This window comes from Pelobates fuscus, chromosome 5 (assembly GCF_036172605.1).
Source record: "Pelobates fuscus isolate aPelFus1 chromosome 5, aPelFus1.pri, whole genome shotgun sequence".
Taxonomy (NCBI): domain Eukaryota; kingdom Metazoa; phylum Chordata; class Amphibia; order Anura; family Pelobatidae; genus Pelobates; species Pelobates fuscus.
In genome coordinates, this window is record NC_086321.1 from 56,180,648 (window position 1) to 56,199,255 (window position 18,608).

Sequence of the window (18,608 nt, forward strand, 5' to 3'; positions counted from 1 at the left end):
GGGTCACGGCTGCAACGTCAGAGAAGGCGGGGACTGTTCGTAGACATGAAAGCGCCTCTCTCGTGACGTCACGCTCATTGTCTCCCCCCCCCTACCCAACGAGCTACAGCCCCGCCTCTCCTCAAGCCACGGCAGGGAGGAGCTTCTGAAAAGCCCCTCTCCTCCTCCTCCTCCTCCTAACACGACAGAAGAAAGCCTGACGTAGAAAGCGGACAAGGGGGTGGGCGGGGCCTTGTGCGTGATCGGCAGCCCTGTGCGCCAATAGTGTGCCGCGCTGCCTTCCGCTCAGCCAATGGCGCCGCGAGTTTTGCTGCTGGGGGGCGGGGCGGCTAGCCGTGGCGAGGCTGAGGTTGGCCGGTTGTGCGCGCGGCGGGGGTCTGTGTGAGGATCTTTCCAGCGGAGGAAAATAATAATAAAATCCCCGGAATCACCGGGCGGAGAGCGCGCGAAGGGCCCCTCCCTCACTGGTCGCCGGGTGAGCGGGGTCTCCCCCTCCATTTTGAATCGGGGTCGTTGCTGCGTCTCTCCCCCCTCCGGCCGTGTAGGCCTCACCGGGCTGAGGATCCCGCCAGCAGCGCGGCCTACAGGGGGTGAAGGAAGAGGCCGCCAGCCCCCCCCCCCTCACCCGTCAACCCCGGGCCGGAGAACGGAGGGACCTCCTCTGCCCAGACCCCTTCCAGGTAACCATCACCTCACAGGACTGCATGCCGGGGTCACCACCAACAGGCATACCCCGCCAGGCTGCGAGCCTAGCACAGCCCCAACTGCTGCAGAACTACTCCACGGCTGGCAGAGCATCATGGGAGTTGTAGTTCCGCAGCACATGGGGTTTTACTTCCTGCCAGCACCTGCTGTAGCATGTTAGAGTGTAAGCTCTTTGGGCCATTGTAAACATGAGGCAGAAGCTCCTGGTTGAGGCCAATTGTAACTACAATTGGACTACATTTCCCTGATCCTACAATACCATTTTAGAACAGTGTTGAATTGTGCATTACTATAGCATAGATTATATGATCTGACAAGTTGGCTTTCTTAAAACATCACTCTCATACACTATTAGATTGCGAGCTCTGTGGGGCAGAGAGTAAGCTTCCATTTTGTTTGCTTTGATTCTGACTTATGGCTAATCATTTCTTCTTCTGCTGTTGTTCTACTATATTATTCTTGATTCTAAGACAGTGTCATGTCTGAGCATCATGACACTTTTTATAATATTCATTGTATGCAGTTCTGTATGGAAAGTCTCCTTACTAAACCTGAAAGAATACAAAGCAGGGATGTCAATATAATAATATAATACATAAATAAGTTAAATATACAAACTGAGACTACAGTTATTACTAATGGATCGTAAATGTTGTTAAAAAAAATACCCAGAGATATGCAAGTCTCCATGAGCTGGATGAGCATTGTAGGATCTGTAAGAAAGTTTTACTCTTTTTCTGCTCTTAAAGTATTGTTTATATATAAGGTGTAGACATTTTTTTTTTTGAAAACCAGCAGTCAGATGGACATACTTTGGAGCCTCTCTGGCATTGTTAGAGACCAGTATAGATGTATATCTTTGGAGCTCTTTGGAGCAGTACTAATAGTCTTTGTAAACCTTGCTCTAAAATGTTGTATTAACCTTTATATTTTGTGGGTATATGGTGGTTTAGCTGTGCCCATTGCTTGCCTGATTGTAACTTGTTCCATTGTATCCCCCCTCCCCCAGCAATGTTTACATTCCTGGATATCCCCTCCCCCCTGGGTTAGAGAACTTATTGCCAGTAAATGGTGAAGAGATCAGGCCTATAATTATTTTTCTCTCTTTCTTTCAATCAATGAGACCGATATTCTTGAGCTTGTATTTTTAGTCTAGATCAGTTTTATGGAATATAGTACTTTTCAGCTGTCATCAAACTGCAACTCCCATAAAGACTTGACATGTAATCCTGGCAAGGTTCATGGGTGGTGTTGCCAAAGAACTGGGTATTTTCTGTCTGGTTATTCTCTAAATTCTACAGGCATTTCACAAGAATTTCCCATCGCAAACTCCGGTTGAGCGCTGCAGTGCCTTCTGAAACAAAAACTGCAAATAAAGTATTTTGTGTTTTTTAACCTTTTAATTGCCAAAGAGATGTTGGAATACTTATTGATAGAACCTGCCCACTGTAAATTGTGAAGTTCCTCTCTGTTTTGCAAATCTGACATTATGGCATTATATATTCCACTATATGTATTCTATTTTTTTTTTGTTGACAAATGTTTACAAATATATGTATACTTTTCTAAACTAGAACTTGAAAAATTCCCGAGAATTTAGGAGCCAGGAAAAACGTTCATTGGCAACACACATTCCTTAATAAAGGAACATTCTATGCACTAACACGTTTTTTTATAGCATTGTATAGTTTTTGCCCTAATTGCCTTTTTGCATGCTTAATGTTATATTGTTTTTGCAGAAAACAAATTGGGGTATTCTGCATAACCAGTCCTATCTCCCCTATGTTGCTGGTTACTGTGCCTGCATTTGTGATGTCTCTACTTATTTTCCGTCTGTTCTTCCTAAGCAAAGATTTGAAGGAGTTTTCTTTCATCTAATCGCTTTCACAGGTAGAAAGTTTATAACAAAATTACAAGTCACAGAAAATCATCTCTGAGCAGATCAGAGACTGTGCACAGACTGCTTTAAAAATTACAATACTAATCAGCCTCTACAGGGCTCAACATTCCACTCATTAACCATTGGTGTAGAAATTCACCCCTGGTGCCATGGACCCTTTAGACTTGCAGTGGTGAGAAACTTTTGGCATGGCTGGTAGCGCAAGACTTGAAATCTCAAGGCACTACATACTATGGAAACTAATGAGTAGTTCAAGATATGTGTTTGATTGAAACTCCAATGCAAATTGATGTATAGATTGACAGTCTAGTATTGAGGCTCTGCAAAGAGAGTTGCACTTTATCTCTTGTAGTTCTTTAACCACGTTCAACAGTTCAGACTCTATAGGCAATATTTAGAGACTTGTGGTTTTAGCAGAACTGATTTGTCTAGGGATTTGCACACATAGATATTTGAAAAGTGTAAATAATTGATTTTAAATTTGAGATATATGATATAATTTATGAAAAAAAGGTGTCCTTTCCACATTTAGTGTTAATGGGAAGGAGCACTATAGGGTTAGGATACAAATTTGTATTTATTTATTTATTTATTATTGCCATTTATATAGCGCCAACAGATTCCGTAGCGCTTTACAATATTATGAGAGGGGGATTTAACTATAAATAGGACAATTACAAATAAACTTACAGGAACAATAGGTTGAAGAGGACCCTGCTCAAACGAGCTTACATTCTATAGGAGGTGGGGTGTAAAACACATTAGGACAGGAATTTACAATCAAATAAGGTGGGCTGCCCTTTAGGAGAGGGCAAGAGACAGGTATGTGAGGTAAGGGTTAGTCTTGGAGGCCATAAGCTTTCCTAAAGAGATGGGTTTTAAGGCACTTCTTAAAAGATGCAAGACTAGGGGAGAGTCTGATGGCGGTAGGCAGGCTATTCCATAGGAAGGGAGCCGCCCGCGAGAAGTCCTGCAAGCGCGAGTTGGCCGTACGAGTGCGGACAACGGACAGGAGGTGGTCACGGGCAGAACGGAGAGACCGAGAAGGGACATACCTATGGATCTGTGAGGAGATATAAGAGGGGCTAGAGTTGTTCAGTGCTTTATAGGTGTGAGTTAGTACCTTGAATTGACTCCTATAACATACAGGAAGCCAATGTAAGGACTGGCAGAGGGGTGAGGTGTGAGAGAAACGACTAGAGAGGAAAATCAATCTAGCAGCAGCATTCATTACGGACTGTAAGGGTGCAGTACGGCTATTGGGGAGACCAATCAGGAGAGGGTTACAATAATCCATGCGGGAAATTACTAGAGCATGGACAAGCTCCTTGGTAGTATCTGGTGCAAGAAAGGGGCGGATGCGGGCTATGTTTTTAAGATGGAATCTACAGGATTTGGCAACATGCTGGATGTGAGGCTCAAAGGTGAGACCAGAGTCAAGTATGACGCCAAGACAGCGCGCTTGCAAGGATGGACTGATGTTGGTACCACAAACTTGGAGGGAGAGCGAAGGAGGAGGATCAGTATTAGGAGGAGGAAAGACAAGGAGCTCAGTTTTTGAGAGATTGAGTTTCAGAAAGCGGGAGGACATCCAGTCAGAGATGGAAGAAAGGCAAGTAGTGACACGTTGCAGGACGGCAGGGGAGAGGTCCGGGGAGGAGAGATATAGCTGGGTGTCATCAGCGTACAGGTGGTAGTGAAATCCAAAAGAGGTAATAAGTTTGCCAAGAGAGGCAGTATAAAGCGAAAATAGAAGGGGACCAAGGACGGAGCCTTGGGGAACTCCAACTGAGACAGGGCAAGGGGAGGAGGTATCATTAGAAAAGGAGACACTGAATGAGCGTTGGGAGAGATAAGAGGAAAACCATGAGAGGACAGAGTCACAGAGACCAAGCGATTGAAGAGTTTGAAGAAGGAGAGCATGATCAACGGTGTCAAAAGCCGCTGAGAGGTCAAGAAGAATTAGTATGGAGTAGTGGCCTTTGGATTTAGCTGCGATTAGGTCGTTAGTAACTTTGATAAGGGCAGTCTCTGTAGAGTGGAGAGGGCGGAAGCCAGATTGAAGAGGGTCAAGGAGAGAGTTGGAATTGAGGAAATGAGACACACGGGTAAAGACAAGTCTTTCCAGAAGCTTTGAGGAAAAAGGGAGCAGGGATATGGGACGGTCGTTAGAGGGGGTGGATTGGTCGAGGGATGGTTTTTTTAGTATAGGTACTACAGTGGCATGTTTAAGGTCAGCAGGGACGATGCCAGAGGAGAGCGAGCAGTTGAAGATGTGTGTTAGAGAAGGCACGAGACAAGTGGAGAGAGATCTAATAAGGTGAGATGGGACAGGATCGAGCGGGCAAGTGGTGGGGCGAGAGGAGCAAAGAAGAGCAGCCACCTCTTGGTCAGTAGCTGGGGAGAATGTCTGAAGGGTAGGAAAGGCATGATCTATGTGTGATTGAGAAACAGAAAGGCAAGGAGGGGAGAATTCTTTCCTTAGCTGTTCAATCTTGTCAGTGAAGTAACATGCAAAGTTATCAGCAGTAAGGTTAGTTTTGGGGGTGGCCACAGCAGGGCGAAGAAGAGAATTAAAGGTGTGAAAGAGACGCCTGGGGTTGCGGGAACATGAACTAATGAGAGTGGAAAAATAGGACTGTTTGGCAAGGGCAAGGGCTGCACTGTATGAACACAATATGAATCTATAATTGAGAAAGTCTGATTGTGTACGAGACTTCCTCCAGGAGCGTTCAGCACAACGGGAGCATCTTTGCAGGTAGCGCGTTGATTTAGTATGCCATGGTTGGGGGCGGGTCCTCCTCGAGGTGCTTGTTTGGAGTGGCGCTGCAGTGTTCAAGGCAGATGTTTGTATTTCTGTATTCCTAATTTGTATTCCTAATGCTATGGTGCCCTGGTGGCTGTTTGGGCACCCACCTATAGGGAGAAAAAAAAAAAGCAGTTACTCCCTCCACGCTGCTGTTATGCTTCCTTGGATGAGGTCATACTTTCCCATAGATGAACATTGGGAGTCTCTTGCACATGTTCGGTAAAATGCCATACGGCGCCAATGAGAAAATGCCTCTAGTGGCTGCCTGCAGAAATTAAACCGTACAATAAAAAAAAAAAAATCGCCGTTCTACCTAATAGCAATGTTTTCAGTAATATGGTTTAAATGGGGATGGGGGCTGATGGGGATACATATCAATTAGACAATATCATTGACATGTAATAGTCTTTGTGCCTATAGTATAGTCGTATTCAAAATCATATATCAGTCACTTGCACGTGCTGTTCTAACTTGCTATGAGTATGCACACATGTGACTAGTTGTGCACTCCCCTATACCTACAACTTTGCAAGAACCATTTTTGCATAGACTGTTTGTTTTATATTGCAGTCTTCAAAAGTAAAGTTACTGCACCCAGACCACTTCATTGAAAAGAAGTGGTCTGGGTATCTTTAGTGTCCATTTAACCTGTGATTAGGACCCCTAATGAGTCCCTATGTTTTCAGTAGGTTCTATTTGTTGAAATAGTTAGTACTGCCTTCCACAGATCACTAGAGACCCCAGAAACTGGAATGATACTAACTAAGGTGTTTCTTGATCAATTTATGAGTTGATGATTATTCGTAGGTATCGCTATATTGCTAATGATTGACATGCTTGGACAATCACCAAAATATCCCTAGAGAACAAGTGATTGTCTCAGGACATCATTCTTTGGAGATCTCACCATGTAAGCAGCAATCTTAATGCAAATGTTGGTTCTGATAGCTCCGAGAACATAGGTGTCCGTATCAGAACTTTACTGACCTGTGAAAACTTTCCTAGACAGACTGCATGTCGGGAAATGCTGACATTGTTTGTGTCTGCTCTCCTGCGTCCATGTTCACCCTCAGCAATTAGCATAGATTATTGTCTTGCCCATTTCCTTCCCATTGTACCCATCCTTCATGAAACATAACCTTTAACTTCTATTATTTTTATTTTAAGGACGTAAGTGTTCCTCCAGTAAGAGGGAAGATTATTTAAATGTAATTGTATATAAAAACAATTAAGGAAATCCAAGTCTGCTTATCACTCACAGTAATTGTCAGTGACATGGTGACTTGGAGCATGTATAGTTTACTGTGCCTATTTCCCAGAATCCGCAGCAACATCCCTCTTTTATAATGGTTTTATTTTTTATTTATAAGCAACAATAAATTCATTAGTGTTAGGTGGACTAACACATGTATTTGCAATAAGACGCAGGGGAACAGAGGGTGTTGAGGGCCCTGCTCAGACGAGCTTACGTACCTAATCTATACTTGAAGTTGTTGTAAGAGAGGGGTTTAGGGGTAAGTCTGTGTATAAAGAATACACACAAAATTAAACGAAACTTTAACAATTCTCTAAAACCACATAATATGCAAAAGTGACAGAGATGGCTAATTAAAGTGTCTGTCACCTCAAACTTAATCAAATAGATCAGAAATATAGAAAATAAGAACAAATTCTGGAAGAGGAACAATAGGAGAAAGGTAAGCTTGAGGTGACAGCCACTTTAGGTAATTCAGTTAAATGGAGCATAAATCTACCAACTGACTATCTGAAAGCTGGGACATATGCAGAATAACCTACTCCGAACGTTTCGCCATAAATCCTTTTTCAGGGGACTAGCATGTAATCCGTGTTTACATACAATACAAATGTAATATGGTGGCCAAATATGAGACATGTTCCATATTTAAATGCTAAAGTTGTAGGTCCCAAATTTGTCCCTGTAATTTCACCAAAATGAGCAAAGGTTAAAAAAAACAAACAACTTTTGTATTTGGAGTCCATGCGGGAGGGATCTAGCAGAACACAGATATGAGTAATTACTGCCTTCCTTTATGTATATGACCTGTAAGTGTGAATATAGTAGGACATTGAAATTTTCTAGAAAAATATAAAATAAAAAATAGAACAAATGAATGAATCTGTTTTCACATATTTTTTTTAGTTCCTCAATATATGTCTTATTATAAGGCAACATTAGTGTGCTTCTCTCCCCCCCCCCCCCCCCCTTCATTTTTAGCATCCTAAATGAGTAGTTATATATCTGGTTTGTATAAAAAGAAAGCCACGTATTTTAAAAACTAATGTATAATACACTTTTTTACACTATATTAGTACGAAGTAATGTACAAATGAACGAAGACCGCACAAAACAAAATGTATCTTGTACTTGAGTTACTAAACCAACCCTTGTCATAAAGGGGACAACGTGCTTACTGGAACAAATCCATGTACATGTTTACAAAATGAAAGATATTTTAAATAGCATAAAGTGGTTTTTGCTATAGTCAATCTGTTAATAGATTTAGTAAGTGTAAAATCTTATTTTGTCTCCCAAGAATATATCTGTCTTTAATACATGAAAGCATCACAATTATGTGCTGCCTGATTTTATCTTGCTGCCTCAGTTGAGTCTATTAGTTTTTTCAGATAAAACAGGAGTCTGTAGACAAGGGTTTTATCTCCAAGAAGACATGTTTAAAAGAAAGCTGTTTTAAAAACAAAAAATGTTTTTCTGCATTGTGGCAAAGAAAGCCTTGTAAGTGGACTTGAGGGAATCAACTCATTTGCATTAATATATCCCATTCCAGTAAACTGTAGTAAAAAAATCACAGGGTGGGACAAAAATTATTGTAGGATTTGACGGGTAAATGACTTGTTAGTAGTTACCGTAGTTTTTATTATTTTTGTTGTTGTAGGTACATGTAACTGAGTCTTGGGAGATTCATCTTGGGTAATTTCGTGAAGGAACAGTGAATTAGCCAGAGAAAACAATGAATTTAATACATCAACTGATCGTGTCTGACGAAGCTCATTTTTATTTAAATGGCTTTGTCAATTACTGTTATGTCTGGGGTACAAATCTCTATACGTTGAGAATTCAGTGTATATAATCATTAAAATTTATTCATTAATAAAAAATAAAAAAAGCTAGTGACTCTTCAAACACGACTCTGAATTTTTTTCCCCACCCTGTATACCCATACCTGTTCTATTTCAAAGTATAGCTGCTGCTTTAAATGTGAAAAAGTGATTCTAGCATACAAAAAAGCATTTTTGTATGCTGTTTGAGAGTCTCACACAATTACCGCCTCATTCCTTATATATTTTACAAATAGCTGCAGCTCTCTGTTAACTTTTAGCCATCACTTCCAAATTTCCCCTCTGCTATCTCTTGTCTCAAATTCCCATTATACGCTTTAGATTGTAAGCTCACGGGCTATCTAGCTAAGCACTTTGTTTAAAAAGAGCTTCAATAGCTAGACAGGTTCCTCTCCACCTTTTGTATAGGTCTGTGTATATTGTATATTCTCCCCTAATTGTACAGCGCTATGGAATTGGTTGGTGCTTTAGAAATGCCAGTAATAAAAAAAAACAAAACATTTTTTTTATTTTTTTCTGGAAAGGAACACACTATAGGCACCCAGTGGTCTTGGTGCCTTGCCCTGTTTTAACCCTGCAAGTAAAAAAACATTGGCATTCTGCAGGAACAGCAATGTTTAAATTGAAACGTTTAAATACCTCAGGGGTAGGCAACCTTCAGTACTCCAGATGTTGTGCACTATGTTTTTCCCATGATGCTTTGCCAGCATTATGGCTGTCAGAGCATCATTGGAGATGCAGTCTGTAACATTTGGAGTGCCAAAGATTGGCTACCCCTGCTCTAGTACATGTTATTCTGATAGCCCCTAGAAGTGTTTCTGCAGAAATTGCACTGTGAAACTATTTCAATCAGATGGACCCTTTGATTGGCGCATAGCAGCCTTTTGCTGCAAATGCACCCTAGTCTCCCAGTTCTTTCCTAGTTGATGATCTAAGCCATGGAGGCATGCTAGCAGAGACCATCGCAGCGAGGGTTGAAATGTAAGTGTTTATCACCATTCAAGCCTTCACACGGCAGGGAGATCTTACTATAGATAAATTAAAACTATAATGTTTGGAATCCATGTTTGTGTTCCTTTAAGATAACGTATTACTTTGTCACAGGTAACCTAATCGCAGAACTTCAGATGATGTACAACTGCAATAGTCTGACGTCTGCTTTACATTGTCTGTGTATAGACTTAACCCCTTACAGACCACAGGGTCTTTCTGAGCTCCACAAGCACTTTGGAATATTGCAAAGTGCATGATGCTTAGAGCTCCATCTGCCTACTCTCTTTTCTGAGATTAGGCTTTAGTGCTGCCATTATAAGATAGCCCATTAGGGTTGAATAGAAAAGTCTCTCTTCCAGTAAGGCTACTATGTTTAAAGAACATTTCCAAACATTCTGCGTGATGTTTGGACCTGCTGTTTGGGGATAAACTGGTTATCCCATAACCATCTGGTGGACATGGGGGTTATATGATATTAGTCACCTTAGACCAGAATAAGATGCTTCTGATTGGAGTATACATATGTAGCAGGGGTCGGCAACTTATGGCACTTGAAGGGCCTTTGCCTGCCATGCAGAGTCTGGGAAGATTGGACGATATCACCCTAAACTGGCCTGACAGAGGTCCCAGTAGGACTTAATCGTTTACCTGCTAGTGCCTGTTTGCAGCCTGCAATTACTGGTAACTCATGGCAACTCTTGGAGGTAGTTATCTCAGATCACTTCCTCCCAGTGCTTGTGAAGAAGAAACCACACTGCTTGCTGAAGCACCTACTTGCCATGTGCCTGGTTTGCCTGGTCCTCACATTACCCCAGGGGTCCTTACATTACCCCTCATACTGTTAAATGGTAGGCACAAAGGATGGCTAAAAATAACAGCACTTCCAATGTGTGGTAGTGGTTGTTAGTGTGTTTATTGCAATTTGTAGTAGAGTGAATGTGTGTGTGTTTAGAATTGTCTGTCTACCAGTGTGTGGTAATGGGTAACTGTGTGCCCTGGTAGTGTGTATTGGAGGGGTTACCACATATACCACAATACTGTAAACTGCTAACACACATAAGTGTTAGAACACAGCCCACATATGCACAAATACAACCCCACAAAGTAGCTGCAGCACTCATGCATAAAGCAATACACACAAGTAAATAAAACACCCCCTGGATTTTACATTTTTATTTTTTACATTAAGCGATATGGGTAGTAATGTATGCATTGAAGTGGTTATAGTGCTGAGTCTTTGATTGCCTTTTTTTCCCGTTGGTGTCGACGTGTTTTTTTTTTTTGTTTTGTTTTTAAACTTTTTATGTTTCCTTATATCTTAGATTTGTACTTTATTTTTTTATTTATTAAACTTGTTTTTCAGATTTGTAAACAAGAACAAAAGGATTTTTTTTTCTCATTTTCCCCAAGTGGTAAAACAAGTTGTTGTTATTATTATTATTATTATTATTATTATTATTATTATTAGTAGTATTAGTAGTATTTATATAGCGCCAGCTTATTCCGCTGCGCTTTACAGTAAACGTGGAATTTACTAAATGAGACCATAACAAAATGTAACGGGAACAATAGAGGACCCTGCTCAAACGAGTTTACAGTAGAGTATTAGAAGATTAGGACTTTCTTGGTGCATAAAGTCATGCCTGCTTAATGCGGCAATGATGTTCTTAGAAGGATGTTGCATAACCACTGCAATGCTATTACAATGAGCTGTAGTGGTTATGATGCTTAGTTTCCTAGAATTTGAAACAAATGGAACTTGTAATAGTCAAATAACATGCACAGATTCCAAAGTTATTATTTAAATAGCGCCATCAGATTCTGTAGCGCTGTGCAATGGGATTTGCCAAGCTCTTGATGCTATGAATGCGTATTGAATATATTACAGTATAAAAATGACTAATGCAATACTGTATTCCACCAAGCGAACATCTCCTAAAAAAAGAACCAACCCCCCCCCCCCAAAAAAAACGAATATATATGTGTGTATGTATATATAGAAAAATTTAGTTGTGATTTTTATTGGCATGCTTGCTAGTGTGAACAAGGAATGTTTTTAACTTTAAAAAAGAGCAAAATTTTGTAGAAGGTTGTAAGATGTCTTACAGCATTCGTTTTCGTTATATATTTTTGTGTACCTATGTATTTTCTTTTTTTGTCAATCTTTATTTTATTGAGGCAAGTGGTTATGGTGGTACAGAATGAAGAGAGGGAGATTTGCAGGGGTCATACAGGTGAGAAACATCATGACAAATTACAAAATCTCTTAGAAGTAACAGCCTCATTTTATATTATATAAACACGCTGGAAAACAATAAGTTGCTAAAACAGGTGAACAGTAATAGAAGTCGTAGTCATCAAGCTTAAATACATGTTAGGGAGCATAAAGTCCAAATGGCTGCATGCTAGAGTGTTATGGCCGGCTATTCTGTGGTGTATGGGTAGATAATATGACCGTCAACATCATTGAATGAAATTTTTACATGCTAGGTTAAGACGTGTATAGATCTAAGTTATATGTAGCTTTGCGTCGTTAGGAAAAGACAGCCTTTACGATAATAATGGCGATGACATGTTATTAACAGTTAACACTAAGGATTAGATGTCACAAAGGTTAAACTAAATGCAGGCACCATGCAATTAACGTTAAAGACCTCGCTAGGTACATGCAAACATGGAAGCAAGATTAATAAGCAAAATTTTAGATATCAACTGGCTGAACAGGCTAACCCTTAATAGGCAGGCATAATACTTGCTCCACTCGTTTATTTTGGTCATAAGACCTGTTTGATGCGTTAAAGGTTTGGGAATGGGAGCAGAGGAGGTAGCCATATTAAGAGATGCAAACCCATCTTTGAGGCCCATTGGGCGACTGTTAAAACATACATATAATGAGACAGTTAAACAGATTGAGCTATTGCAACAGGTCATCTTGCCGGGTTATGCCGTGCCATTGTGCCGTGATAGTCCCTCTCAGCCTATTCCCTTCAGGGGCAGGTGATGCACCCCCTGTAGTCGGAGGCCCCATTCACTGCTGTCTCTGGGGATCTGCTGCGGCATCGTTTCCGTGAGGAGAGTGGGTAGACCCTGGGGTCCTGCCAGTTTAGGTCGATAGCGTCTTGTTAGACCCCTGAGTGTGAGCTGTAGCGGCTGTGTCAGGTAGGTCCAGATGGTGTCGAGTAGCCGAGAAGAAGCTGGGCTCACCACCCTGCTCCGGGTCTGTGTGAAGGCCAGTATCGTTACTCCACGGGCTCGGGGTCTTTTAAAGGCCGGGCCCTTTCCCGTTGGGGTAGGTCTGGAGATCGTGATGGCGTTCCGCCGCCTGCGGCGTATAAGCCTCCGCCTCTGTGGGGGATACATTGGGGTTTCACCCTTTAGGGCCTTCAGCCCGGATGGGATCAGATGTTGAGCGGTCGTCAGCTTTGTCACATAAGTACCCGGGGGTCCGCCTGTCGCCCACACGTGTCAGCTTGGCATCCAGGTTCGCCTGTGCCCGAGTCTGTGCGGCAAGGTGTCGAGCTTCCACTCTCGCCCAGAAGTTCTCCAGCAGCAGTTGCAGGCGTGAGGATAATGATTCATCTGGGCTAAGCTGACATTTTGGCAGCGCATGGCCTTCGTTGGGTTGAGCATCCGCCATTTTAAAGTCGCTTGTGGCCTGCTGGTTAGGTCCGTAGTTTCGGCTGTCGCCTACTTTTGTAGGCTGCATGAGTGTACAGGATTTGTTGAGTGGGACCGGGATAACCCCCACCGGTCCCAGGGGGGGGGAGGGCAGCCCGATACTGCGGGTGCTGCATGCTTTAGAGTACAGGGAGAGCGGCCGCCTCTCCCTGTTCAGTGTGATGTAGGCCCCGATCCTCTTCTCCGGGTTCCCTGCAAGTGATCCAGGCGTGTAAGGTGTCCCCCGGTTCCTCATCCCCCGTGGCACAGGGTGAGGTAAATTGGGGTTCAATATTAGGCGGGTACCCTTTGTTTTCTGTCTATATTAGAGTGTGGGATCGGGAGCTCACTGACTTCATGTACGTTCAGCTCCCCGGTCAGGCTCCGCCCCCCTACCTATGTATTTTCAATACTTTAACAGAGGAATAATTGTTTAGGTGGTTTATGTGGCTTGTGGTTGAGAAAGGTGGTATAACAAAAAACAAATGATTTTTACTATGTACATTTTTTTTCTAATGCTTTATAACATTTCCTTTGTGCATGCAAAATAGCATAGTGGTTTAAATGGCAATCCAAAGTGCACCAACCTTTTCCTGCACAGGAAAGGCTGATTTTGTTGTTTGGGGTTTAAATATGTAGTCATTTGTACGCGCAAATATATGTAAACATGTTGCTTAATATACTGTGGGATTTTCTTTTGCTTCTCCTCTGTGTGCATCTTGGGAATTCCTTCCAGTTGAATTGTGTTTTGAGACCGTTTCCACAGGCTTGCAGGCACATGTGGAAAGTCTGTATTTTTTATTTTTTATATACATCTCATGTCTCCTGTGCCTGGCTCTCATGTATGTGGACAGACCGTTCAGTTCTATCTGCCGGCAAACTATAGATTTGAAAAATAAAAAAGAGGGTTTCTACAGTTCTTCCAGACTGCAGTCAAGCAGCACAAAACAATATATAAATAAATTGCATTTCAGGCAGTCAGCTGTTAAATGAGAATACATATTTTCTTTTTCTAGTTGCCACATGTGAACAGACCTGCACCACAATAATCTATTGTATTCCATATTTCAGTGTAGTGGTTTAATAGAAAAACCAGAGTGAGCGCATATCTTTGGTGCATGGTGAATGGTTTGAATAGTTGAATCTGTGCCTGAACAAAATGCTTCTGGAAATGTACTTACAGTGAAGAATAGTCAAGTGCTTATTTTATACATATATAAGCTCTTCTCTTTGGAGATTTTTTTTGTTTCCTAGGCCATATAATGTCAGACTCTGCCTGTTTTGGTACGAAGTTATTTCTATATAAATACAATGTTAAACACTGGTCTGCACACCAGTCAAGCCATAAGACTTTCTTTCCCGACTGAAATGTCACATTTGCAGTGCTGTTACTACTGCAATGGATTCTGGGTGGGCATATGGAAATTAGTTAAACATAGAACCACCTTTTTGCCCATTTGTTTCTACTTTATTCATGGATTTCTTGGACTAATGTCTGCTGTATACAACAGCCTTGAAACACCACTCAAGAGGAGCTGCAAAGCCAGATAACCACTCATGGACAGCTGTTTTGTCGTTAATGCAACTCATCAGCGTGAGGTTGGTTACTGGCTTGCTATTGAGGCTTGGAGTTACTTGTGGAGCATAATCCAATAGTTATTGTGGGGAAAAGTGATTGACAACCACTTCCACCTAAAGCCATTGCATAGTAAATAAATTGTTAAACACAGATCTGCAACTGTATACATATATCCCAACACATCAGACAGTGATGTCATATCCAGTTATTTTCTGTAATGAAGGGAAAATGCATGGGTAACCTCCCTGGAGTTGAGGGGCCTTCAAGGGACATAACACTGCCTAAGTACATGAGAAAAAAAGCAGTTTAGTTGATATACCCCTAATGAAACATGCATTTGATTAATAATTTTTGAATTGGGGGTATATCTAAAACAGGGCTCAACAAAGCCTGGGATTTGTGAGCCTATTAAGCCCCTGAGGTGACTGGTTGCCTGAGAGGAGAGGCAGGCGGCTGAATGAGGAAAGGAGGCTTATGGAGAGCTGAGGGAGGCGGGCTGCCGGCTCATTGAAAGCTACGGGAGGGAGGTGGGCGACTGACTGAGGTAACGGTACGCCGACTCATGTAGAGCTATGGGAGGGAGGTTGGCGGCTGACTTGGAGGGAGGTTGGCGGCTGACTTGGTGCGGCGGCAAGAGAGGGGGACTGTAATCTCCCTGCTCTGCTCCCTCGTGCGCCTTGAAGTGATGCTGGGAGCCAGAATATGACGTTACTACGGCCCCTCATCACTAAACTGTGCGCGTGAGGGAGATGACAGCAGCCCCATTGGACACAAGGGAAGCTCTATTCTCTCCACCTATCCAAAGGTGGGGATACTGAGTGAATTTGAATTAAAATAAAAAAGTAATTATTTATGAATGAATGAATGAGTGTCTGTCTGTGTCTGTCAATGTGTGTGTTTAGATGATCTGCCCCACTCCAATCACATGGGAAATGTATTTTACTCACCATTTTCCCCACGCCGTGCTGTTGGAGCTGGCCCCACCTCCTAGGCTGAGATCAATTTTGATCATCACAGCCAATCCAATACTTCTGCCAAAATGCCACTGTGACAATCAACTTCTCCTCATAGAGATGCATTGAATCAATGCATCTCTATAGGGAACATTAACGTAGTTGCTGCACAGTATGAAGCACTGACCCAGGAAGCACCTCTAGAGGCGACCTGAGTGACTGTCATTTGAGGTGTCACCAGGCAGCAATGTAAACACTGCCTTTTGTCGGAAAAGTCAGTGTTTATATTGAAAAGCATGCAGGGACAGGATATAGACTTCAGAACAAATACATTAAGCTGTAGTGGTTCTGGTGAATATAGTGTCCCTTTAAGAATGGAATTTTTGGCGTTGAAAAACCTTGCTCCTAACCTTTTTAGTTGGCTCCTAGATTCCAAGCAAATTTGGCAAGCACTGATCTAAAAGCAACTTTCAAAAGTTGCAGATCTCATCTGAAATCTTTACATAACCCCTTGTAACCCTCCATAGACTTTTTGTGGCTGTCTAACCACAGACTTTCCAATGCAGCTCAATGAGCAGTTTTTACAAGGTAGGTGATCTGGGCAACTGCTGCCTCTTGAGTTTAGCTCCACTTAACTAAGCAAAAGGAAGTGACAAGACCAGTTGTCGGAAAAGGGGGTGTAACAAAGGTAAAGGGACATAATAGTTACCAAAACAACCTTAGTTTATTGAAGCAGTTTTGGTATATAGATCATGTCCCTGCAGTCTACCTTCTCTGCCATCTAGGAGATAAATCACTTTGTTTATGTAGCCCTTGTCACACCTCCCTGCATGTAACCTACACAGCCTTCCTAAATACCGCCTGTAAAGAGAGATCTAATGTTTACACTCCCTTTATTGCACAATCTGTTTTTAATTTAGAATGTATTATTTCCTGCACTTTTAATAGCTTGATAGACCTTGCAGGAACCTCCCGTGTGTGAGTATAGGTCAAATTACAGAGCAGGAGATAAAAACATCTAAAGCAAGTTACTATCTCATTGAAAATTAAACCTTTTTCTTTAAGCAGACTGTGTGAAATTACAAGCCCCTTGTCAGCCACCCCCACCCACCACTTTCAGCCAGTAATCATTGATGCATTGGTGTTAATGCAAAAAAGTTTTGAAAGATCTTTTTATTACAGCATTGCAGATATACAGTCCATGAATTTGCAATCACTGTGACCCACCACTCAAAAATGCTTCTCAACACTATGCATTGAATGCTACATAATTTGTGAATATTCCCAAGTGACTAGCTTGGTGTCAGCTCGACCTGCTGTTTGTGCTTGCCCGCCTGCCTGGCAACGATGTACCTCCCACAACATATCTGCAGCTCTTAATGGTTACGTTAGGATAATACATGCATACACACAGCAAGCTACCTGCAGCGTCCTAAAGCTGTGTTCTGCGGTGCATGCTAGTGGACATGACAAGATATAATTATTTGAGTCAAGCCAAAGCGAGTCTACTGAATGTTTACTAGACAGCCACTTAAGTTTGGTCTTACAAAAAATGTAAATGGTGCTGTATCTGAGTGTTACTGCAAGGGTATTTGCACAAAAACCACATTGGTAACCTGCAGTGGTTTTGGTGCTTTTATGAAACATTGCGGGGAAGCAGTCATGATGGGGGCAATCCCTCAATGCTTATAAGAAGATTATTGGTTTCTATGTAACTATTCTTTAATGGCATATGAAGGTGTAATATATAATGTATAAAATCAGTGTTCACACACTTCTTGAATCATACTATCTTATCTTGCTTGGTATTGTAAATAGTAAACATTTTGTTCTCTATATGCAAATCTGCTTCCTTTTCTCATGTTTTATTTAAGACTTTTTCATGGCCACTTCGTTTCAGTGTGGACCACTTTTGGAGGTTTTTTTTTTGTCAGTTTGCTTAGTTGCTTTGCTTTGGATCAGTCCACTTTGGCATAAGGACCCACGTTAAAATTGTGTTCTGAAAGTTTGTGTTAAACTTGAAATAACTGTATTTGTAAGGTGGCTTCTTACATGTCTATTGTGTATATTTTCATTGACTGTTTTTGTTTTCTTTAGAGATATAGCTAATAGAGAACTTTTTTATTATATAATGGGAATAAAATAACAAGTCATAGCTATGTTGGACGGCTTTTAACAGATCAACTTTCTTATTTATTTTTTTCGTTGCGTGTCCCTACTTATGTCTTTTTAAAATTCCTATTCATTTATTTGTGATTATGTTTTGTAACTGCTCTGTATTCCTGTTTCTAAATGCTAATCCGCATACCTTTCTCCTCCCCGCCCCCTCCCCCATTAGGTAAGAAGTGGATTGAATTCCTTTTCCAAGCACAGCAAGCATGTCCTCTATCTTACCGTTCACTCCACCTGTCGTGAAGCGCCTTTTAGGATGGAAAAAGTCCGCCAGTGGTACCAGTGGCGCAGGTGGTGGTGAGCAGAATGGTCAGGAAGAAAAGTGGTGTGAAAAGGCAGTGAAAAGTTTGGTGAAAAAGTTGAAGAAAACAGGGCAATTGGATGAGCTTGAGAAAGCAATCACTACGCAGAGCTGCAACACAAAATGCGTAACAATCCCAAGGTACACATTAAAGTATTCTGTGTGTTATCAATGGCGTTTGTTCCAAGGGCAATTCAGACTTTGGGGGTTTATTCACTAAACAGTGAATTGTAAAAAATTAAATATTGCAAAATTCACACCTTCAAAATAGTGTTTGATCTTTATATATTGTTCTGAATATTTCTAGTTGGTTAAGTAACTGCTTTGTTAATAAAACCCCTCAGTTATTTGTTTCCACTAGTGAGCAACATGATGTCAAACAAGGCGTTGCAAATGCTAACCAGGATAAACATTTGAAGCTATGACCAGCATATCGCTCT

General features: G+C 41.6%; 1 protein-coding gene across 2 annotated transcripts in view; it reads left to right on the forward strand.

The window, feature by feature from the left end:
* Positions 1-302: 302 nt before the first annotated feature.
* Positions 303-18,608, forward strand: part of SMAD2 (SMAD family member 2) — a 67,623-nt gene continuing 49,317 nt past the window's right edge. For both annotated transcript variants that reach the window (XM_063453864.1, XM_063453865.1), the window contains exons 1-2: positions 303-680; positions 18,034-18,309. In XM_063453864.1, the coding sequence (XP_063309934.1) occupies positions 18,074-18,309 (236 nt within the window). In that variant the 5' untranslated portion in view covers positions 303-680; positions 18,034-18,073. The remainder of the gene's footprint in view (positions 681-18,033; positions 18,310-18,608) is intronic.